Here is a 25855-nt window from a genome sequence, read left to right on the forward strand (position 1 = left end):
TTATTTGTTAAATATGCATCTATTATAACATTGCCAAAATAATATTGACAACTTTCAAGTAATTTCTAAATTATTAATCACTTAAAGTGCCATACTGTTTACAATTATCTGTTCCTATTGAAAGAATAATATATAACACTTATTTCTCTGAAAATGTAAATGCTTTCGGAAACTCTTGAAATTATCTGAGTATAACTCAGCCTCCAATGATATAACTTTTGACATTTTGCCATCTTCAGCTTACTGACTTATACATTCCATTCCTATATTTCTATGAGTTTCTCCATTGCCAGTAAAAGAAAACTACAACTCAGGGGCATTAAAAATTATTAAACATATTTTTAAGATGCATATTAAAGCCGGTTTTGTTAATGGTATGAAATTATAAAAACACACCAAGCAACACTAATTGGTTTTAAAATAGTCACTATGTGATTTAATCCACAAATATTTATAATTTTTAACTTTTTACAAAGATACCAAAAACCAAATATAAATAAAGAAAAAGGAAGTAAGTTTTCAGCTTGCAAAAAAAACTGTGCCTTATGATTTAAAACTGATTAATTATAAGTTTTGTCAAGCTATAAAATTCAATAGTTTTAACCACTAAAATTATATGTTTTGTGTACAATCCAGAACCAACTAACTTAAATTAATCAGTTTGAATCAACACAATGGGAGAATTTAATGACACACATTATCTAAAATGTTTAAATTCTATATTTGCTTAAAAAATACAAGGAAACACATGATATTTACACGTAACAATACTAAAGCTAGTCTGACAAATCCATTAGGTGACTAAAGAGTTTTTAGAACCCAATACTGTATTGCACTTATCTTTGATTATACATATTTTACATAACTTGTAAGGGTATTTATTATCAGCAACACTACAAGTCATATCAAAATCACACATAGAATTGTACACTATCTACACACGTCTTGGTAATTCAGGGGGTCAACGAAATATCACACTTACAAAGCAGCTTTTGATTTAAACATTCAAGTCAGGCATGTCCTAGATTTATCAATATATCAATTGTAAGCCATATCAAAACAAAGATAACAAAAATAAAATTCTCAAGTGAATCAAGTATGTTTAACAAAAATTGTGCAGTAAAAACAGGCCGGGCAATAAGTTGTTTTTGTAAAGACAATCATTGGGTAAAAGTATTTAGTGATTCTGTTTTGGAAGGAAATTGTACAAATATTTTGAAGCCAGAGCATCCACATTAACTATATACAATGAACAACAATGGGAAATAACTCTCCAAGAGTCATTAGCTGTTCGTCATAATAGTGAAACTTCTGTATTAACATTATATAGTTTTCCACACATATAAATGTGAGCAATTGCCTGATTTTTAAAATCAAGGTTGTTAACAGTTTTATGTTTTGAGGAAATAAATAAATATGCAATTTATTCTGGAAATATATATAGCCTATATACCTAATGTTAAACTACTCTTAAATAAGCTAACCAAAAGAAAACAAAGAATGTAATAAGTACAAATCACCATGGTTTATAAAACTTCAGTACTTTTTACACACTTATAAGTCGAAGGGAAATCAACTATTCAGCAATAAAAAAATAAAACATCATGCTATTCAAATATGAACATTTTAAATACCATTAACTCATTAAATTAAAACGGGAGATCATGTTAAGTTAAGTAATGTGCCTTACAACGGTGAATTACAATTCCAGCCAATTTGTGATTTTATTTATTTTCTCAGTGGCAAGAACTAGAAAATGGAGTTTTTGTCACCTTTTTTAGTAGGTAGCCTAAGTTCTTGTGGGTTTTTAGGTGTGTTTTTTTAGATGAACCACCTAAAAAGCTGCTAGAATAAAGGCTACTAAAAAGGCAACAAAAACTCTAATTCCAGCCAGTCACTCATGGACTGTGCAAAGAATAAATGAATGGATTGAATTAGCAATTGAAACATATGATTACTCGATTGACAAGTCCATTACATTATAATAATTGCTTTAGCAATTTACGATCTCAGTGAATATCACATAGTTTGAGTATGAATGAAATAGGTTTATACAATGTGTTCATACCCAATAACAAATTCTTAACTCAGATATTATAACATTTTATACCGGCTACTGCAATTCATTTAAACAGTTATTGATCGTTTATAAAATATCTTAAAGATATCAAGAGAACCGAATTCAAGAATTTTTACTGACAAGGTTGAGTACGAATAAAATAATTTTAAAAGCATTAATAGAATAAACATATATATTTTTAATAGTGTAAAATTTCGTACCAGCAACTTGCAATAAACACTAGAAATGGGAATCGACGTTTTAAAGAGATTAACACTACAATTGTAACAAACGAGTTCAAGCCTTTTCACTGAGATCGTTTTTGTATGGTTGGAACAGTTTCCTGGGTTGTTCCGATAGTTTGAGCGTGTCTGATGGGACGGAGGGTGGGGGTAGCGACGTCGGTACAGGGACTGGGGCTGTGGGATATCTCCCAGTCACACAGTTGATAATACCACAGCGGCAACTAGAGGAGCCGTCGCAGTTGTCGGGGGTCGGACTGACGCTGGTGTCGGAGTGAGAAGGGCTGAGATGACAGAACTGCGGGGGCGGCAGCAGCGGTGCCTCCATGTCCGGCATAGGGAAGGCGGGTCGCGGGTAGGGCGCGTACCTAGGAGGGTAGTAAGCTGGCGGGTAAGGGTAGTTGGCTGCGACTGCGGCCAGACCGCTGGCACTAGCCGCTGCGGCCTGCAGGATACTAGCGGCGAACGCTGGGTCTGTATAGACCGCATAGGGCCATGCCATCGCCATCCGTTGTCGTTTGTCCTTCATACGACGGTTCTGGAACCACACCTAGAAGGAAGAGAGACCAGACATCAGTCAAATGTCACAGGATTTTAAAATTATATCTAAAATGTTTGAGATGGGCTGGGATAGTAAAAAAAGACAATAACTTCTCAATGACGAAACCAGAGGAAGGCCACAGTGAAAAAGGTAGAGCCAAGTTAATGCTGATATTGAGAAAATAGATAGGCGGAGGGGTGTTTAAGGTTTGGACAAATATCTACAAAGATATACGTAGCCATAGGAGTAAGTAGAAAGTTTCAGGCCTTTAATAAAATATTTCTGGTGTTAAACTTATTCTTAGAGACCCAAGGGTAAGAAAACACTTATAACCGGTGTTTCGAGGCTACATCGCAAATGCTCCACGTTGTAACGGGGTAGCGGATTTTTACCCCCCTGGGCAAACGTGATGTTGTGAACCAGGGGGTAAAATTCCGGCCGCGAACTTTTGAGTTTCGCGACATCAGCTCGATGGATTAAACGCGGAATTAAACAAATATTTTAACGGTTGTGAATTTAATCAGAACACATAAAATTATAAAAACCAAGAATGTACGGTCCGGATTTTTACCCCCGGAATTTTATCCCCTGGCCAGATATATAAATTAGTGAGAATGAATAATTATCTTCATTCAGTTTGAATTTAATAGTAAACATTTTATTATTAAGTAGCCTATCTTAATTTATTCGTAACATTAACTAATCAAACAGGTTTTTAATTTTAATTTTGAGATTCGAGTATCAGGATTTGATTTTGAAGCCAACTGTTGGTTAATATGATCAAAATAAAACCGCTAATTCTGTTTACTTAGTTGAGATTACAAAATAAATAAATAAAGATAGGCTAGTAAAATAATGAAATGTTTACAATTAATTAAAAACAGAAATAGGAAAATCAATCACTCAATTTCTAAAATCGGCCAGGGGGTAAAATTCCGGGGGTTAAAATCTGGCCCGTACATCTTCAGTTGTTAACATTTAAAAATAATACACTTTCTGTTATTTTCTGTAGCACAAACCTAACACATTATGCTATTGAAATAGTAAAAAAAATCTGATAATTATAAGTGAATATTTTAATGAAAATCCAACCAGGTAAATAGAAATTCTCTTTATCTACTGGTTTGCTGCAATGGGGTATTTTAATATACAGTATAGTATCTCAAATGTGTTAAGCGATACTTATGCAATTTTTCTGAATATGCTCACTACATTGTTGATTTTTTCAGGACGTCCTTCTAATTAATAGGGATGAAGTAGAAACCAGCAAATAAGCTAGGGAGAGACAGAGAGAGGGGGGAGGGAGAGTGGGAGAAGATGGTAATGCAGTCGGATGGATGTTCATTTCCAATGACAAGATCCAGACACTGCGGCTGAGTGTAATGTGTCTTTGATATACGCTAATTGGCTATTAGAGCAGCACTCACTTCCTACAGAGCAGTCAACACTATCGCCACTCACAACCCGACTTTATGATCCAAATAAAAATATTTAAATAATATAGATTATTTTCATCATATTCACAGAAATATCTCTGTATCCAGGTCCCTCAAAGTGCCAAAAGAGGTCAGGAAAAGTGTGATGTTTTCGTACCGAAATTACAGTTTAACCATTGAATATACACAGAATAGACTTCACATGTAATGTAAAAATTTGATGACAAAAACCTGGTGCAATCTGTTGAGATGGTCACCAACTAATGACAATATTCTATGTTAAGTGATAAATCAATCAGCTGTTTGCTGTGATACTGCATTGGTTTTAATTAATATTCAACCCAATACACTTGTAAACTCTGGTGAGATGGTCCTGAACTTCATCTATTTTCTTGGCTTCCAATTTTTATATCTCATGGGAAGGTTATTCTGTGTACAGTAAGTCATGGTTTAACAAACGTACGTTACGAATCAGTGAAAATTAAAATTGGTCATTTTACCAACTAATTGCATATGATCAGATAACACTAAAAGTTTGTAAATCATCATTAATTTGAAATTTTCTATCTTCGGTGATTCATTTTATTGTGGTTTCTATTGTAAACATATAGCATTTTTGGGTCAATAAAAAAAACTTAAGCTAAAAAATGAAGATAGGAAAAAATATAAACACTAAAATCTAAACGTAAGATTACCTTTTAAAATGCTATTATTTAAAATTAAAGTAAAACTGTTACAAACTTCCCGAATAATAGTAGACTATTTTAAAATACTATTATTTATACATAGTTAAAGTAAAACTGTTACCGACTAACCGACTTCCCGAATAATAGTAGACTATAACTGCTATTAGAAAATGTGAACAAACTCTAGAGTCAAGTGAAGACTTAGATCAAGGATCAAGAAGTATATTTTACCCTATTTTATTAAGTAACTAAAAATAACTTGTAAAAATGTATCTAAAACCGACAGTCCACATTAGGATGAACGTCATGCGTTTATGGAGGGTGCATGTAGTAATATTTTCAGTGGGCAAACAATGACAAAACTCCTTGAACCATATTTTGGGCATTATCGAAGTTCTTTAAAAACAAAAATGTTACAATTGTCATCTGTTGTAAATGCAAACATGTCTGTCTAAAAGTTATTATTTTTCTTGTTCCAGGTACTGCGTACTCCCAGGTTTTATTTTTTGCGTACTTAAGGCACAGGACGCAAGGGTTTTCACACATTTTATCAGGCTAAGTCTAACAGAACATTATTATTTATTGAGGTTCCCGTTCATTTATTAAACAGTATTTTTTTTACTTTTATCAATGCATTAATGGATGTATATATTTATATATATTGGATGTGGTTTTTTTTACAAATTGAGCTGTATAAAATCCAACAAAGATGGTCCCTTTGACCTGGCATTCGCCCATCCACATATGCCTTGGGTGTGTGAGTGGATCGTATCCAGCAAAGAAAGAGGTAAGCTGGTACAGTACAAGAGTGATGAGTACTCGGATGATGGGTTCAATCCCCGGCACACCCACAAAAACTGCATTCTCACGTCGACCTACTGTAAAATGCCTCTGCGTAGAAAAACAAGAAAAGACAAGAGTACTGATGACATTTACCACCGCGTCGCGCTACCAACTGCACCACCGACCACTCACCAATGTAGTTTATTCTCAAGACCCAAAACGTAGGGACATTTAATCCGCAAGGAGTATTTTCGAAAGGTTTCCCAAACATAAACCAATTGATAAACAACGATCATATGCTATGCCGAGAGAAGTGCAGGAGGGATTGGCGTTGAACAGAGATGTCTGCCTGTCTGACTTGAGGTCACTGAGGCACATGCTAATAGAGCTGCATCATCGTCCGGTAGCGGGTGATAATAGCTCGTGTGATTCGCCGCCACAGACCGGCGTAGTAAACAGTAAAATCGTCAGCTTACCTGCTATAAACCGCACGCATGCGCTGAGCCGCCGGCCGCCGCGCCGTCAACCCAGCTTGAAGATATACTCGTATACAAATAGATTGTCATCGACACAAACTCTACTACCATTCTTGCAACATTCACAACATAACAAGGTGTTCAGTTCAGTTCCTGTTGTAGTTCTATTAGAAACGGAAACTGACCAACGTTCAACAAACCAAAACCTCTTAAATGTACAGAAACGCCGATCTAAAGATGAATTGAACTTTAAAAGCCAAAGTCACAAGTATGGGGGATTGCTAAATCAAACCATACTGTTACGCATTAAACATTAAGCATACCATAACTTTGACGCCTAAGTTCCTATTATAGCTCTAGAAACGAAACTCTAGCAATGTTAAACTATTTACAGCGTCGTAAAAATCAGTTTATTTATTATGTATCTATCTATTGCAGTAGCTAGGTATTTGATGATTCGGCGGGCTTAGAAAACGTTTTTGTAAATTTGACCACACTTGTTACAATTCTTAGGCAATAAACTAGACTACTTGTTAGACTGTACAAGGAATATTAGTGCAGAAACTGTATGGATCATAAACGTAAACCAATGGCGTCGCTGACTCAAAAGTAAGCATGCTTTTGTTAGTATTTTAATGGAACTGTCAAAAAGTATAAACGAGCTGTTAATGCTATTAGTAAGACATTCGGGTGACATGATTTGATGATTTTTGTATTTTTATGATCCATGCCGTTTCTACTCTAATATCCGTGGACTGTAGGTATTATTAATCACCATTTACCTCTCAGTCATCAACATCCATGCGCCATTACTTTAATAAAATTAATATTGTCGCTGCTTTAAGTGTATTTTATATAAATAAGAGTCATTAACATCACTACCATTAATTTGAGACGGAAATTCAATTTTTTTAGCCATCTCAGGTTCAAGAAACGGATTATATTTTAGTAGTTATTAAAATGTTTGCCTTTGTTCTCGTGTAGTAATCTGTGTATTACCAAGAGTAACCCGGCCGTGATAAACATGTAATGATGACATATGTAAATACTCGTATATAAACTCTTGGTGTGCCAACATACAAGACGATCAAGAAACACTGGCAACAACTGGCCACACTTGCTGGTGAAATGTGCAAAGGATGATGTGCACAATACTACTAAAAGAAAGAGCCAGCAAAAAAGGTAATACCTACGTTAATAGAAACACGATGCCGAGTACTTTAAACTAAATATGCGTGGAGAATGTAGAAAGTTGTGGAATGCTTTGCGAAGCTTATTTAGTTTCTGCCTACGAACAGCTGTTTCTTCTGGATTCAGTTTAGAACTACCTAAAGCCCAAGACAGATTGACTTTAGTTACCTTGATTGTAGACTCTGGAAGACTGAGTTGGACCGCCAGCTCACACCTCCTAGGCCTACTGACGTAGTTCTCTTTGGTGAATTCCACTTCTAGCCTGGCGAGCTGTTCTCTGGTGAACGCCGTCCTGTACCTCCTGATGTTCTGTTCGCCCGTACCTGTCAGCGGCTCTGCCAACATAACGAGGATGTAAGCAGTGAAGAGCGGTGAACTCGGGAAACAAGATCGTGTTAAACAAACACTGAGACAACAATGTACTTTAAAATACTTTCAACAAACCACCAAGTAGGAGGCTTAGAGTACTTCAACCCCTCCCGGAATTTCTAGGAAGTAAAAACCGGGCATGCCAAATTGTTTAGTCATATGTAGACTTAAGCTATGTTTTTCTTATGTATATTCTAACCGGATTTTCCTTCAACGCCCCTTTTCTGTACTTTCAAGTTGTTTCAACCCCCAAGTTTATAGGCAATATAGGTTTGAGAAATATAAAGCACAACCTAATTCCATGAGGTAAAACGAAACCCCCTAATTTTAACGTGTATTCAAACGTGGTTTTTAATTACCACTTTGCTCCAAGTGCTACATAGAAAGCCTTGCAAATATGCATAAAACATTATTTTAATCTTTACGTAAAATATAAAATCTACATTTTGGCTCTGGTTACTGCGTTACTGCTGTTCCTGTCCCTATAATCTGTAAATAACTGTAAGAAAAAAATATTTTGGCTGTTTTAGAGCTGTATGCAAAGATGCGTGCAGACCTCATAATTGGATCAAAGAAAATAAATATATCATAAAACAAAACTCTTCGAAATTCCTCACTCTCTTATACAACGGATAAATTTAGTTTGTATAGTACCTTTATATACAAAATGACGTGGCATATATGACGTTTACTTCCTGATTAATTTTAATTGTGAAGTTTGACGAATGTATCACCAGTATTAGTTTTGCATACTAAAATGTAATTTTTGGATGTGACCATTATTATTGTAATTTATTAAAAAGTTATTGAACGCCAAGCTTTTATAAGACGATCGCTAAATGTTCGGGATCGCTTTTAGGCCACCGATCGACCATTGCAGTTTTGCCGTTTCTACAGTAATTTAATTTTGAAATCAGTAATCATTTTAACCTTTTAAAATGATAAACTCGATTTGTAATGTATGATATTAAAGTTTGTAAGTAAAACTACTAGTATGTAAGTATGTAGTAAAATTATACTTGAAGAAAATTAGTACAAAACTGCGGGTCTACATAAAACTGAAAGGACAGTAATTTTGAAACTGTCTACCATTAAACTATGTGGACACTAATAATATAAACTCGATATATATTGTACATTTTAATCAATTAATGTCTCTCACATAGCCCCAGAGAAATAAATCGCATATACCGTAAGGTCTGAGGAACTGTCTTAAAAACTAAAGGCTGGACAATTATCAATGACAAACTATTACCATATCTTAAGACACTGAAGGTTTGTTCTTCAATTATTTTAAAATCAACTACTGAAAGTAAACCAAAAGGCATACAATGAACAACTAACATGTGATTATAAAACTTAAACTATCTTTAACCAACTGTAAGTCACAGTTTCGTGGAACAAATATTAAGTGATTTATATGTAATCAAAACCTGATGAATACTTTATGGACATCCGGTATTTCATAAAAATGACCTAATGGGAGAAGAACTCAAAATTTAGAGGCAACTAACTAAATTATCAACTACTGTATAGGTATGAGCACCGATTATGAGCACCATTAAAACCCCAATATGCCAAACTATTTCTTCAATTCAATTTCAACGACAAATAAATCACGTAAAAGTGCATTCGCGACATCTATTGATATTATATCTGCCGAGCTATTCTAAATCACGCTTTTTGAAATTAGACCAACTAAAGATTAACCCAAACGAAAAAAATCTAAAAAGATATTCGGAACCCAACACAAAATTGACCCTTGTGAAAAAATCAATAGCTCAATCCATTAGCAGTTACAGAGGAAGTTTAGACTAGTCACAGATAAGGAGTCAGTCGACAGTCTGTGAATGGAGTACTTATGAATGGCGAGGACATGTAAAAAACACACTATTACAGAGACAAGAGTAGAGCTGCAAGAGGGTGTTTCCGGGCGCCTACTAACGTCTCCGTCTGAGAGGTTAGGAGCCTGTAGTCGCCGCGCCCCGCGCCCGTGCGAAACCCCTCAGCACATCCGGACTGAGGGTAGTGAACTGCGCTACGTCTAGGATACAGGGTGTTTAAAAACTGTTTATGTTTCAAAAAACCTTCTAGATTGTGAATGTTTAACCATCCACCTACAAAGTCATGGTTTTTGGGCTAACATGTACCAAAACGGTGTCTGGAAAGTTGCGGACACGAGGTATTAACTGCCACCTGACAAGTATTTTACTGGCCTCTACAATTATTTCAAGGCCGGAACATTGCGCACATATACATCTACGATGGGGAAAGGGTGCAAGGGCAGGCCACGGGTAGTTTCTACAGTTTACATCTTAAAACGGGAATACCACGTCGGGAGGCCACTGGCGCTTTTTAGTTTGCACCCAATACCCGATCAAATAAATACAATAACTAACTATTAAATAAAAAACTGCTATTTTATTGGTTGTTAAGACAGATACCTTACTTTACACATACGTTTGACTGTCAAAGTGATAATTCAGATATTCAACTAACAATTCTAAGTTTCTGGAACATCCTGCTTTGAAAAAATGATTTAAACGCGTTGGTTTACATTAAAACTCAGATGTGGAATGAGGCACTTTGAGCAGAATTTGACCCAGTCAAACTCAAACAGGGGTTTCGATCTGTTACGATGGAACAAATCAAATAATCCTTCAGAAACTAGATATTCTGAGCTTTATTTTATATACATAAAACATTGTCGAGAAATTTTTACGCTGCAAGGATTTTTTGCATACGTTTTTGCAGTGCTTAAAAAGTGCAGAGAAAACTGAATGATTTTTTCAAAATAGATAACTTTGATGATTTCTCTAGATATTATTTTTATTACATTAAAAAGAAAACCCCCGCTCAATATATAGTCTGATGAGAGTTTTGCGATTGGAATTACAGTTTACATGTTATGATTTATCTACAATCATTTAAGGGTCAATAGTTTGGAGTTTGCAATTATAGGAAGTCAGTATATTTTGCTACGATACAGAATTTCATATCGTTGGAAAGACCAAGAGTTAAAAATTGTAATACCCAAATAGTATTTTTAACTATTGGTTTTATTGGCTGTTGAATCCAAACTAAAAAATACCAGTGGCCTCCCTACCCTGGTATTACCGCCATCGTAATTTGAAAACTATTAACTAACCTATGGCCTGTCCCATGTACCCTTTCCCCATCGTAGGTGTATACCTATGTGTACAATAAATACACAAAGTTTACGATTTTTCTGCGTACCTTTATCCGAGATAAAAATCAATTTGAAAATCTTGCAAGAAAATATATACCAAAACTAACTTTTTAAATCAATAATTTCTCAAAATATGCAACACAGGTTACCTAAATGGAACCTATTTTTTATATATGCAATCAGGCATATTGTACATGCAATAATTAGGTTTTATTCTACTTCGAATCGTTACTTGGTATCATCAATTCGTAATTTGAACATTAAAACGTAATTAAATGAGCAAGAAAATTAAATGAAAAGAATCGAAATTGAAAAGGGGAAGGAAAATGTAATCATTATGTTAGATTAATAATAACACTTTAAAACAGCTTATGATAAGAAAAAGGGCAATTTACCATTAACTACTGTAGTCGGGGGCTCACTGCGAGCAATTCTGTAGTCAAACAAAATAAACAAGGCCTCTACATTAGACTGTCAAAGCTACAAACCGACGAAAACAAACATTCGTCTACTCTGATGCCACCCCTGCTGTATCAATATAACCACTAGACTCTACTTAAGACTCTAAATTATTAATGGCCTAACCTTTTTATCTAAGTATTAATCATGCTATAGTAAAACAATACAAGCGTGATGGAGTTAAGAGAATAATCTGGAGAGAAATAAACAGTTACACTACTAAGTAAAAAATTACTTAGTTACAAAAAAATTACATACTGCTCTGTAAAATAACAAATAATAAACAGTATGGTAGTCCTATTAAATTGCGTAACCGTATGTAGAAAACACTTATACCAATTTTAACAAACAAGGACTCATTTGATTTGGATTTAAAATTCCTATCTTTTGATCTCAAAAACAATTTTCTTTATTTACAGGTTTCATTAAATTTGCCATTAAAGATTTTAAATGATCGCAATATTGAAACTGCTTGAGATATTGGAACGAAACTTTGTAAGCTCTTTTTACCTTCTAAAATACGCAATTATATTAATTTTGAAATTTCTATCTTCAGAAATGCACAAGATATCAAATAATTCTTAAAAATCATAAACAGACTGACAAACAGAAATCTAGGCATTTTATAACCATACTTATATGGCGTTTTATGTTTGTCTTAAAGGAGCAAGTCCATAAAATATGTCCAGTAAATTTGGAAACACCCTGTACATCACGGTGACATAATAAAAACATTACAGCCTTCCAATGATTTCTAATTTTAAACCTTGCTCTTGCGTTTAATCATTATCCTGGTGTAAATTCGCACTTTACACAGCTTACTCTTAAATGGTTTTATATATTTTCTGGTCATAACAGTCTTGGTTGTAGTAAATGCATAAATCACAATTGCCTTATAATGATGAATTTATACCACATAGGCCTACTCTTTAGAGGTCTTATCAATTTTCCCGTGCATTACAATTGTGATATTAATCAATTGATGTGTGCAATGGTTAACTTTAATGGAGCTATCAAAGTTACTAAGCCTGGTCTGAAGATGCTCTCCTGGCTTTTCACCAGCTCCGCTCATCCTGTTTGCACTGTCTTCAATCAATCACAGATTAATTAGTTGTGAGATTAGTTTAATTTATGAACAGTCCAATTGCTCTCTTTATTATGATGCTAATGACCCAATTAGGAACTATTCACACTTATATTGGGAAACTGTCGGAATCCCCACACTTCAATGGTTTGGTGCTAATTTTATATAATTTGGGACTTGTGAAACGTTTATATATTGATATGTCGTGTGGTACAACAAAGATAAAAAATATTGTGGTTAGGCCTACATCCCAGTAAAGTGATACAGCAAAGGGGACACAGTGTGATATTGTGGTAAAGCAGCAGAATTACTACAAAACGATATCGTGGTACTATCCTGACAATGATGTGGTTTGTCATCCAATGGAAATCTATACGAAATTGTGGCGATATTTTTAAAAGTTTTGTGTCATAAGCTATGAAGTACAGTGAAGGAAAATAGAATAATATTGTGGTGATGTCACAACAAATTATACCGTGTAAATTACAGCCACATGAAAACGAAACCATAAATATTGTGCCGAAACAAGTCTTGTAAAAAGTAGGCATACAGCAAATCTAAAACAGTATGGCATTCAGCACGGTGATTTAAAAAATATATTATCTAGTCCATGAACTGATTAGACAAACTAATATAAGGTACCCCAACAGGTTTCGCCTATTTAGGCATTGTCAAGTAATTTCGTCCAAGAATGTTTTATCACAGACAATAGACCATTAGTTATATAGTCTGTGGTTTTATCCAGTAATTTACTCGTCAATTACATTCAAATAAATACACATATAGGACATAACACAAAAAATGGACTGGAGGCAGCAACCGGTTAATAGTAGGCCTACTTTAAATACAGGGTGTTTTTGACGCGCAACCCAGATTATTGTGATTCACACTTAAATGACAAAACAGCCTTACATTTTGGTATCCCTGTTTTCTTTACTTCATTGTCAATCAGCTGATATGCATTGTTGCATTGTTATCTGTGAGGTTTGGTTTTATTGGGAATTTATTGTAAATAATACACAACACGGCGTTTCCCCAATCTTGAAGATTCAGAATAATACGTCTAAAGTAAATCATTGGTTTTATGCCAAGAAAGGTTTTAAACTAATTGTCCATGCGTTTATAGCAATTACCTAATAAACAAACTATTGACATATACAAATGTAAGGAAACCTAATCCGAAATTAAGGCAAAATAAATCTCTAGATTTAAGTAAAAGTCAAATCAGGCAAATGGAAATACACTTAGTCTGCAGGTTTGCTGTAACGGGGGTATTTTTTTGTTTACTACGGATTCGGTTTCCTTAAATTTGTACTATTATTGACACGTACAAATTAAGGAAACCTAATTTCAAACCTTTTTGCATAACAAACCAGTTATTGTTCAACAACAGTACCTGCATATATACTCACACAACATTGCCAAACACTTCCTCCTTCCGTTACAAAACCAACCGTGAACTTTCAACGCATTCCCGTGTTGTGTCTTATTTTCAATAAACTCCCAATAACCTCATAGATAACTATTGAGCAACGCATATACGCTGAAAACAGGGATACCAAAATATCGAGTTGTTTTGTTACTAAAATGTGTCTCAAAGTACTTTTAATTAGGGTTGCGGGTAAAAAAACCACCATGTATATGTTGTTTTTTCATACGTTTTATCTCCTATGTATGTATTTATTTTAATGTAATTGACGAATCAATTATTGGATGACACATTCTTGGAAAGGAGATGACTTGGCGAAACATGTTGGGATTTTGAACAATAATTTGTTGAACTATTGACGTGAAGTACCTTATAACAGTTCCACAAACAAATGAAAGCAACGATATTGTGATGGATGGTAGATGGTAGATGGTACAACAAGATGATTTGACATGGGTGATATCCAAAGTGGTGACTGTCGCGCGGCTGCTACTAAGTGCAGACTGAACGATATTGATATAGTGTGCAACCACAACTAATTGCTAGCCGTTCCAGTGAATCCAAACAATATTCGTCAGTGGGACCAATGTTTTTGTTGAGGGTGCCTAACTGATGGGTCTAGGGAGTAAATAGAAAACGCACTCGTCCTAGGCGGGGAAGATTTGTTTCATTTTGAGTTGTTCTAAACAAATTGGGTTTCATCGTTGAAAATAGAAATTTTATAGATTTGTCTTTTTAATTTAAGAGAAAACTAGTTATCTCATATCTTTTATAAATGAACAAATTTTGTTTGTTTTTCAACCTTGACATGGGAATTTTTATTTTTAACGATATAAAAATTATCCAACAAATGTTGGTTATTCGTTTTTGATAAGAAATTAAAAATACCTTTAAGTTATAGAAAATAAATTACATTTATGTCTTTTTGAGTGTCTTGTGAGTCATTAAATTCTACCTATCAGAACCCTGTCCATGATGATATACTAACCATACGTTGATTCCTGCTTAGCAGGCGATCAAGAAACAAATTGTTAGGGAAATCAAGTAACTGATTCGTAATTACTTAAAGATTTTATGATCAAATAAAATTAGTCAATAATTCAGTGATTCATTGTAAGCTTATTTGTCAGTTGTTTATAATATCCATTACATGTACATGTTAGGACTTGCCCGCATGTTACTGATGTTCATATCGGCAATACGTCTTATGACCGTCAGGATTTTACGTAAATTAAATAATAGTAAGAGAATTCAGATACTAAATTGAATTTTATATACAAACGTTCACCTTGTCGGTTACTTAATATTAGAGACACTTGGAAATCAGTATATTGGGGCCTATTTTAAACTTCTTAGTTTAATTCTTCGTTTTGTTAATGTAAGGTGTTTAAGGATAGCCTACATCAACTACCTCAAATTTTAGTGGGTGACATCCTTTTCCTAATTGGTCCATAAACATTTTATCTGTGATTTAAACGGACATAGACTCTTGTATTTCCGAGTAGGTGTTTATTTCAAAGTTAAAACTGTAATATCCCCTGCTAAATTGATAAGAAAAAAACAGTAATGTGAAAGTAATTTCTTCTTAAATCTATCTCTCTCAGACTACATGTATGATTAATTATTCCAATTAGGTATAGGCCCTACCTGTTGTTTTTATACTCAAGACAAGGGACATGTTTATATTAAAGTTAAGTTTGAAATTGCTGTTTCAAACATTTATCATACTGTGTTTACATATTATTTAGATAAACCATTCAGGGACTTGTGCAAGCCAAAGTCCGTCGTGCCGACGAGAGCCAAGTACTCGTCCTATTTGGGATCGTATCTTATCATTTCATACATTATTATAGGCCTAAGTTCACTTACCCTTAGATTGTTCCCCTGGAGGGCTCTTGGGCAGATAGACTCTGTCGGAAGCTTGAGGACCGGCCTCTGTCAACACACGGAATCCCTGCATCTCACCCGGAGACGTCCGTCCACAAAATGTCACTATAATCTACTGACACCGGAAAATAATTTGTTGATAAAGACGGTCCCCCTCCCGATGATGGTCGTGATGCTCTGAGGGCGGCCCTATTGGTGCACAGGGCCCGCTCGTCGCCTATTGGCCCGGCCGCGACTCATCGATTTTTTTCTGGGCGGAGCTAAGGAGGCGCCGAGGGAGTTTTAAACGTCTTTTTCACCCCCTCGTTCAGTACCGCTCTCATCGGACTGTGTCATTGGTCCGCCTCGGTCCCGCGCCCCGATCGGATAATATACGGAATAATTAATATCACGTTCCCCCGGGCCCTGATGCCGGGTTTATACTTTCCTCCTCTCACATTACGACGTCTCATCACACGGGTTTATACCTCCCTTTATAACAACGGGCCGACAATGTTGGCGAGCCCTTTATAGCTCCTTGCATTTCTAACCAGCTCGCTCTAATTAACTGTAAACTGTTCCCCCACCCTTCGTCCACTGCATGTTAACTTTGTACCCGATTCACATCATGATATTTATAAGAGGCCATTTAATTAGTTTCATAATCTCCTGTTTTTCTGGGTTATGTTAATAACTTTTTAACATAATCCTCTGTTACAAGGGTTGATCGTCTTATTGTTGCGAGTTGTGATGTACTTATTTTGGAACTTATAAGAAAATATGCCTATATTTGCCAAAAACAAATTATTGGGACCTTTTGGGTTAGTGTTACGTTGTAGTGTGGCCTTAATTTGACGTTTGATAAGTTTAAAATGTCGATAGATTAGAATAATAGACGGGAAAATAGTAATTTATTGATAGTTCAAATATGTCATTATGTATGTTTTTGGTAATATGTGTAATATCTCAAATATATTTAGTATTTCTACATAGATATTCACATAGCTATGTAAAATTTCATAATATTCTTGAATAAACAAAGATTATTTTTGACCAAAGGCTTTGTATCTGCTGATATGCTGCTTGATTTTTAGTAAAAAATATTGACTGGTATAAATCGGAAGTCTATAGAAAGTACTATGGTGAATTAATTTAGCTATGCCAAAGCCACACACACACACACCTAAATATAAGGAAAAAAATCACCCAGGTGGATATATGTGTCACACTGCACATTGTACGTACATATCAGTCAAACTTAACATTGATGAACAGTGTAAACTCCTTCAGTTACAATAACAACACGTTTTCTTTGAGCAGAGCTCGGCCCTAGTACGCTGGGTGGTGTACATCCACTGCTTACAGTTTTCCTATTAGAGCTGTATTTCCAAGAATACTTTAGTGTAAAAATATTTAACGTCTGCTGTAATTATCCAACACATACAGTGTGTCTCCAAAGTATACCATTCTCCAAAGTATACCATTTCATTCACGGGTTTAACTCTTCAACCCTAATAATAACAGGGTATATATGTATAACAAATTAGAGTTTTGTTTTGAAGTAGATGGTAAGAACGTAAACCAAGTATTTAACTTCTAACTTGTAACATATATACACTGTAATTTGTTGGGAAAGGGAAAGTAAAAGAATCAAAATTAAATTATTTAAGCCTACTCTTGCTACCTTCTGACTAGTGGTCTACATCGACAACATTTTGTAGACCTTCCTGTAGATAGGTTAATTAGTGTTAAAAACCGTGCCATTGATTCTGAAGTCGACCTTGAATAAGACCGTTGTATTTGGTTGATGTGACTAAGTGAGCAAAGTAGACTACAATGAATAGTATTCATTGCTAGTATACAGTCCAGATAGCATTTGACTCACTTGCAACAGTGATGTCACTTTGGGTTGAATTGCTGAATAAGTCATACAATGAACGAGTGCTCTATACAGGCATTAACAGGTGGGCTAGCTTGACTCTAACTCAGCTAACGCAGCACTAACTTAGAGTAGAGTTATGTCTGTTTGGTAACTTACTCCATACGTTTAAAGCATGTATACATCAAACATTGCCAACATTAGGATCCCTAAGGTCAATGAAAAAGTTCTGTCAAATCCTGGTATACCGGAGATAATTGTTGATTAACGTGGATAGACCACCGTTTAGGCGACGCGGTTATGCAGTACATCGAATGCCAGGATTTGACAGAATGAACTTTGACCGTGAAAGCCAGGAAGCCCACCATCAAAATGAAATGTTTACTACGTTAGCAGATCAGATAAAGGCTTCACTTACCTACATTGTTTTGGTCTTCGGGTTAAACCCGTGTTATATTACTGATAACTTTAGCTGAAGCTTAGGGCTTGATGCAGAAGTACCGTAGTGGTTAGTTGGTGTGCTTTACTTGTAGTACAGTATACAATAGTATAACAATAGTAGAACACTACTTCTAAAGCAATGTCGAAACATCAGCTCAAATGTTCATCTGAAGAACATGACAATATAATGATCGTGGATTCAACATTTGCTACAACAAGGGATAGATCGAAAACACACCAGTGATCGTTCACAGGAAAGTAAAAATCGCAAACCTATTCAGATAAAACAACAGTACTTGAACAAGACAAGACGTGGTTGACTACAATAAGTGGAAATCCAAAGTGTTATAGATATGCGAACTACGTGTTCAAGGTCGGTAACCTGGGAAGGGTTCATAAACCTCCCCCACAAAATACCTAATCATTCCAGGACCTAATGTTTGGACACAGCTCATAGTTCGCATCGATGATGCGTTCTCTAAACTTACACTTTAAACTTTATACTTTAACGAGGTTTCATGGGGTAAAGATAGGTTTTCCCATTTTTGGTCCCCAAGACATAAAATTCCGCAATTGATTTCCAAACTATTTTGTATTGCATAAAAAACTAACAGTTTAGTAGAATGAAGCGTTTTTGTACGCCTAATGGTAATGTATAATGCTAATAATTTAAAAAATGTTTAAGTTTAAAATTCACTTTTTATTTCTGTGTAGAGTAAATAAACTACTGTAGTTTGCTTATTAAGGGATATATTTTTATACAATTTGGCTAATTTATTTATTTCATACTGTGTTAGCAACATTTCAATTAAAAACACTCCATCAACTTCCTTGTAGCAGCAAACCTAACTGCTCATTAAAATTGAATTGTAATCAAAGCTGACAATTTTAAGGGATATTTTTTGTGTAAATCCAACCAGGTAATCTGCTTAGTCTGCAGGTTTGCTCATTCCTGGGATGGGGATATTTTAGTAATTGATTCATGGATACATGTGTCCAGTGATTATGCTTCGAGTCCATCTACAGGTCCACGAGTCAAATAATCAGCGTGTCCAGTAATACAGGTGAGGAGAATAGTGTCAGTTTCTGTAATTGACAGTTCAAACAATATTTTCCAGAAAAATATCGGTATATTTAAATACATAAACATCGGTCTAAATTTGTAGACGATAAATTCACTATCAAGTGATATCAGAAGAGTATGACGTCCACTAGGGGTCGTTATTACAGAGTGTCCAGCGCAAAACGCCTTACTTCAAAAGCTAAGTGACCGGTGATCAACAACCAATGGGTAATCAACACTAACATTCTTGTCTAATTCCCTACTGCCCGTGCGGTCACATATCGTAGTTTGTAAGCCTTGAAGTTTTCCATAACAACGGCTTCCTGGCAAGACAATGACAGTTCCTGAGATGGAATCTAGGACAGACAGGAATCAAGGACGTGTAAGATTGTTTGTTGTCGTCGGGATTCCCCGTCAAAGTCGCCGCCAAGCCCCCCGGGGCCAAGGGCCATATATCTGTCGTCTTCCGTCTGGTAAGGTCCGGTCGTCCGGCAGCCGGACTACCTAACTCGCTTTTGTGTCGCTTTCGACACGTCTAATTCCATTTAATTTGACCATTATATTCTGCTTATGGTGTTAGAAGGGTCTCGTTGCCTCCAGGAAAACAAACAAAGAAGTCTTTTGACTTCTCGTAGGCGGCACGGTAGCAATATAGTGCCGCTTGTTCCGGGGGCTAGCCTACAGCTCAGGAAGTTCGTAAAAATATGCCCGCGTGAAATACAAGGAAAACTGGATGTATGAAAAACTCACACCATACGATATAAGTTCGTTCCAATCAGGGTTTAGTACAGAGATGAAGTTTGTCTTCTTTCACACCAGTGCGGTAATTCCCTCCAACCAATCTTAAGCTTCTTTAAAAGTCTTCGCTATCCAACGGCCTAACACAAACATTACATGAATATAGGACGAAACATTAATAATCAAATTGCTGTACAGTAAAACGTATGAACTTTTCATTTTACAAACAATTATATGACGATATTTTAGAAATTAACATCACAAAGACAAGATAGCCTTTTTAAGTAAAATACTGTACTACATCGGAACTTAAAACTACAATAATCATATCAAACAAGTTTCTGTACGTCTTTGTTCTTAGTTTTGATATTTTTCGTTCACTTAATGGTTCAATTGTAATTACAGCTAATATACTGTGGTACATACGATACTATTCCTTCCTCTTTTAAATATTATCTCTCTGTCCTTTTCTATTCCTCATTTGTCTAATTTTCTACAAGGTTGGTAATGCATTTCTACGTAAAGAGTTCAGAAAGTCTTCTGGTCAAAGTTATTTCATGGGTTTCTATTTTCTTCATTGGTATCCCTGAAGAAAATACATAAAACAGCTTAGACGGGAACAACACCACTCCACTGCAATGTTTTGTGTCACACTGTTCGTTCCCATATAGCTTGGAAAAATGACTGATTTGAGTATTTGAACTAACATGCATTTAGTTACATTTTTTCGCAAAGAAGTTAAAGCAGTTTAGTTGAGATGCATTTCCAAAATTTCATATCCTTATCCCCGCACGATCCCCCTCCTCAAAAAGTGTTTATCACTTTTCCATCGGATTTATTTTTCTGATAAATATTTATTGAGTTCCAGCCCCTTGAAGGGGTGGAGAACATTATTCATCTGTTTTTCAATCGTCTCTCCCTTATTTAATGATTCCCACATAAAACAGTGGAGACTCGAGGGACGGGGAAGGTCTCGGAGCAGCGATAATTACGGAGAGGGGGTGAGTGAGCTCGGCAAAAAGGTATCACTCCATATCATTTTAATATAGGAAGTTTTATTGCTAATTATCAGTTGGGGAAACTTTACACACGCTACTCTGTGGTGTTAGCTTGCGCTCGGAGAAATAACCTGCCCGATATAACGGGGATTTCACATTTGTTACTTTGTTATTGTCAATACAATAGAAGTATGATGTGCTATTTAAGGGTGGTTACAGATTTGTATCTTTATAATCCTCATAACACACGTAAAATGGTTTAGCCAAGTTTTTCGTCGTCAATCCAGTATTTATAATCATAGATGGGTTTGGAGAGTGATTTATCGATTATTAAATCTGATCTTCGCAAAATCGTGAAATCAGCATTTGTTTAGTTTGAATGTGTATCGTGAAAAGTGCTTTTCGATGTCCTAAAATCGTTGCATCGTTAAACACAATGTCCACAATGTGTATTAAATTATGATACAAATACATTTGTTGTCAAATGGATCTCAGGTGTGTATTATTTCCTTAAATACGTATTTTCAGGCGAGTAATCCATGTAATGTTATTATTGTACTTCCCCAACTATGTTCCCGAAAAGATCCAATATAAGAATATTATCATAGGATATTATAAATTCTAATACATGAAACCCTGAATCGTCCCTTTACTATCGATTACCATTATTCTGTTAAGTTTCCTCTACAAAAGAATCTCTTCTAACCTTCAACGTTTTTATTGTTGAATCGTTGGAGCTTTTAGTGAATTTCCCATATAGGGAATAAGCTATTACCGTAGTACTCATGGCAAGACCTGGACCCGGGAAACATTTACTTTTTTGTTTTGAGGTCAACATAGAGGCCAAAAACACCCTCCGTTCAAATTCATATATATTATTGTGTGTGTCCGTTAGCGCGATAACTCGAGCAAAAATGATCTGATTTTCATGAAATTTGGTAGAAACGTGTAAACCTACGTTTATTCGAACGAGTTCGCGAACCAGCATGATCAGACTATGGGAACGGGGGTTTATAGGGGGGTTTTGGGGTAAAAATTGGATTTTCCTATTTTTTTTTACATAAAATTTAGCAATTTCTCTCCAGACCATTTTGTGGAGCTTAAAAAAGAAATACTTTTGTATATTGAAGCATTTTTGTCGGTTACGGAGAAAATTGAAAAAAACTTTAATATTAAAATTACCATGTTATTCTTTATGGAGAATAAATAAATTGTTGTAGTTTGCTTGTTTATGGATATATTTTAAACAAATTTGGCATTTTGTTTATTTCATACTAAGCTATCAACATTTCAATAAAAACACACCTTAATACCTTCCCTGTAGCAGCAAACCTAGGTAATCATGAAAATTAATGTTATTTAAATAAGAAATGAATCTGACAATTTTCAGCGAATATTTTAGTAGAAATCAAGCCAGGTAAATTGAAATTGGCTTTGACTGCAGGTTTGCTGCGGCAACTGTTGTAGTTTGCTTGTTTATGGATAAATTTTAATCAAATTTGGCAATTTTGTTTATTTCATACTAAGCCATCAACATTTCAATAAAAACACACCTCAATACCTTCCCTGTAGCAGCAAACCTAGGTACTCATAAAATTAATGTTATTTAAATAGGAAATAAATCTGTAAATTTTCAGGGAATATTTTAGCAGAAATCCAGCCAGGTAAATGGAAATTTGCTTAGTCTGCAGGTTTGCTGCGGCGGGGTTATTTACCAATTTACATGGAGTTCTGAAACTATTATCATGTGTCTAAGAGATATCGTCATATATTCACATTTCTTTCTAGCAATCGTCCAGGCTTGCTATAAACATATTGTATATATACAATTTTGTATCTTTACTAGTTTGATGATTTATCCATTTATCTATTTATTTATTTATTTAAACCATTATTCCTGGGTCTGAATCAGGCATTTGATGTTTACTCGTCAAGTTGGTTTGTTGTACACAAAATATTCTTGTTTACTTTTACATTGAACATATTTAATAGTTTAAAGGTTGTTATGTAACGTACATCATTTTGTCTGCATCTAGGCAACATCCAACACTGGTCCATTACGATATTTTATTTTATAATATTTATTTTTATTTGTATGTTTCTACACCAGTAGATTTTTTTACGTTTCGAAAGGGAACGTTCCAATCTCCAAACCCTGGTCTTGTAACTGTCTAACGTCGACCTTTTTGTTAGATAGCATCATTAATTCATAGCCCAATGACAAATGGCATTCTGATGATATTCTTGATACGACTCTACTATTTATTTTCAATAGTCTACCATTATTACGTCCATAATATATTTTAAAACTATTATTTTATGCTTCTGCATCAGCAGCAAATATTACACAAACTATGTCAGCTACATCTCGGAACCCTAAATTACATTACACTACGCTATAAAAATTGTCCATAAAATGTTTAGTTCTTCAAACTTAAAGCTCATACTTATACGACTTTAAAGTAGTAAACCACCAAGATTGCACAATTGTAATTCAAAACATCCAGTTCGATAAGACGTCTAGAAAGATCCAGTTTATAAACTTATCCGGGGTTTTAAATACATGTGGAATGATCGAGCCGATGCTGTACAATCATTAGAGATTGAGGACCGGAGACGAAGGGAGGAGAACCGATCGACCATCTTGGCCCAGGAATGATATCCTTGTTGGCATGGCAACGCTGTTTATTGCGTTACCATGGAGACCAAGTGATGAGGGTGAAGTAATGTAAGAATCCCCGACCAAGCTCGACACTGTCTTAAACGATCCCCCAACTCCAACCTACCCCTCCTACAATCTTCTACCCGCTATCATCTCTCGGTTAACGTAACTATACAAAGTTTAACGGATCTTGGTAAACGATGTTCATAAGTTCGGCGCTAGGGGGTGAGATTTAATATGGGTAATAAGAGAGTTTAATCAACTGCTGGGACGTTTTCAGTCGCTACGCAAATAAATAGTTATAAATGCGATAGTGTGAAATAACATGTTTATTTATTTATTGACGGAAAATCCATTTTTACAGGGTATACATTGTAGTAGTACTACCTACAAAATAATAAATACTAACAAACATCAAAAATGCGTCTGAGGCGTCTAGTAAATACAGTTAGACTGGCTTAGAAAACGTGTTGACTTGTATTGCTTGGATATTAATAATAGGGATGAGTAGATATAATAGGAGAATATGACCTCACTTTCGGCGTTTTAGAGGCACTTTTAGGGCACTTTTTATAGGGGGAAAATGAGAAAAAAATGGAAGAGCTTTTTTTGGCCACTTTTTTAAAGACCCAGCTCTCGACCTATACACCCCTATATAAATTTTCTACTTTTTTAATACTGAAAAACACGTCTGGAATATGGCTCATTTTTTTGGCCACCCGGCTCTCGGCACGCGAACTCGGGTGCGCTCCTGGTTGCGGGTGTGCTCTAGGCATGCTCTCGACCCATGTCGTCCTCCCGGTCGCGGGTGTGCTCTTGGCATGCTCTTGACCCATGGCGTGCTCCATGCTATGGTCGGGCTCCTGCCCAATGCTCCCGCTCCTGACTCTAATGAATGACTGAGTGTAACCCAATGACCCCAATCAAAACTAATTGTTAATTTTCTCTGCCTGTCTGGCGCCAGTCTGTCTGGGCCAGGTTTTTTGACAATTTTTGGGTATAAAAGGGGGAGATTCTATCGTATCCTCACTCACTTGGACCACCTCACCCGCCTGGACCACCTCGCCCGCCTGGACCACCTCACCCGCCTGGACTACCTCGCCCGCCTGGACCACCTCGCTCGCCTGGACTACCTCGCCCGCCTGGACCACCTCGCCCGCCTGGACTACCTCGCCCACCTGGACCACCTCGCCCGCCTGGACCACCTCGCCCGCCTGGACTACCTCACTCGCCTGGACCACCTCGCCCGCCTGGACCACCTCGCCCGCCTGGACCACCTCACCCGCCTGGACCACCTCACCCGCCTGGACCACCTCGCACGCCTGGACCACCTCACCCGCCTGGACCACCTCACCCGCCTGGACCACCTCACCCGCCTGGACCACCTCACCCGCCTGGACCACCTCACCCGCCTGGACCACCTCACCCGCCTGGACCACCTCACCCGCCTGGACCACCTTGCTCATCACCTGAATCTTCTTGTTTTAACATGTAAGCTAGACTAGTGTAGGCCTAATATATTGTCGCGTGTCGGGTCATGGGATCAATTGGTTGTGACCAATTGATGCTTGTACTCATATTCTGTATTTCTTTTAGTTTGAAGTTTTGTTTCTTTTAGTTCTTTTAGTTGAATTTAGTTTTGATTTAGAAAATTATAATTGTCAAATCTAATTGTGTGAAATAATTTTGAATATTAAAATATAAAATTAATATTCAAAATTATTATTTTTATGAATTGAAATTTTAAAAATGTAATTTCTACTATATATAGAAGATGTCAACCTAGTTTTTTAGTTACATGTCAATTGTATGCTGCTTCCCTATCTAAAATGTAACCTTATTTTGTTATTACTATTTTTAAGTGAGTCAAAAGTGTACAAGTTATTTTTTTAAAACTTAGCCGAATCTCAATCACTGGGGACTTTGAGTCAAAAGTGTACAAGTTATTTTTTTAAAACTTAGCCGAATCTCAATCACTGGGGACTTTGAGTCAAAAGTGTACAAGTTATTTTTTTAAAACTTAGCCGAATCTCAATCACTGGGGACTTTGAGTCAAAAGTGTACAAGTTATTTTTTTAAAACTTAGCCGAATTTGACTCACCTGGGGACTTTGAGTCAAAAGTGTACAAGTTATTTTTTTAAAACTTAGCCGAATCTCAATCACTGGGGACTTTGAGTCAAAAGTGTACAAGTTATTTTTTTTAAACTTAGCCGAATTTGACTCACCTGGGGACTTTGAGTCAAAAGTGTACAAGTTATTTTT

At 35.8% G+C, this 25855-nt stretch overlaps 1 protein-coding gene across 1 annotated transcript; it reads right to left on the minus strand.

The window, feature by feature from the left end:
• Positions 1 to 2356: 2356 nt before the first annotated feature.
• LOC129005655 (segmentation protein even-skipped-like) lies at positions 2357 to 15905 on the minus strand. Its single transcript, XM_054434615.1, has 3 exons — positions 15815 to 15905; positions 7583 to 7749; positions 2357 to 2851 (listed from the first exon to the last, which is right to left on the minus strand). Exons 1-3 carry the CDS (start codon positions 15903 to 15905, stop codon positions 2357 to 2359), a joined length of 753 nt encoding a protein of 250 aa, XP_054290590.1.
• Positions 15906 to 25855: the final 9950 nt, after the last annotated feature.

This window comes from Macrosteles quadrilineatus, unplaced genomic scaffold, assembly GCF_028750875.1.
Source record: "Macrosteles quadrilineatus isolate MER2022 unplaced genomic scaffold, UCM_ALF_1.0 Scaffold_28__1_contigs__length_1566739, whole genome shotgun sequence".
Taxonomy (NCBI): Eukaryota; Metazoa; Arthropoda; class Insecta; order Hemiptera; family Cicadellidae; genus Macrosteles; species Macrosteles quadrilineatus.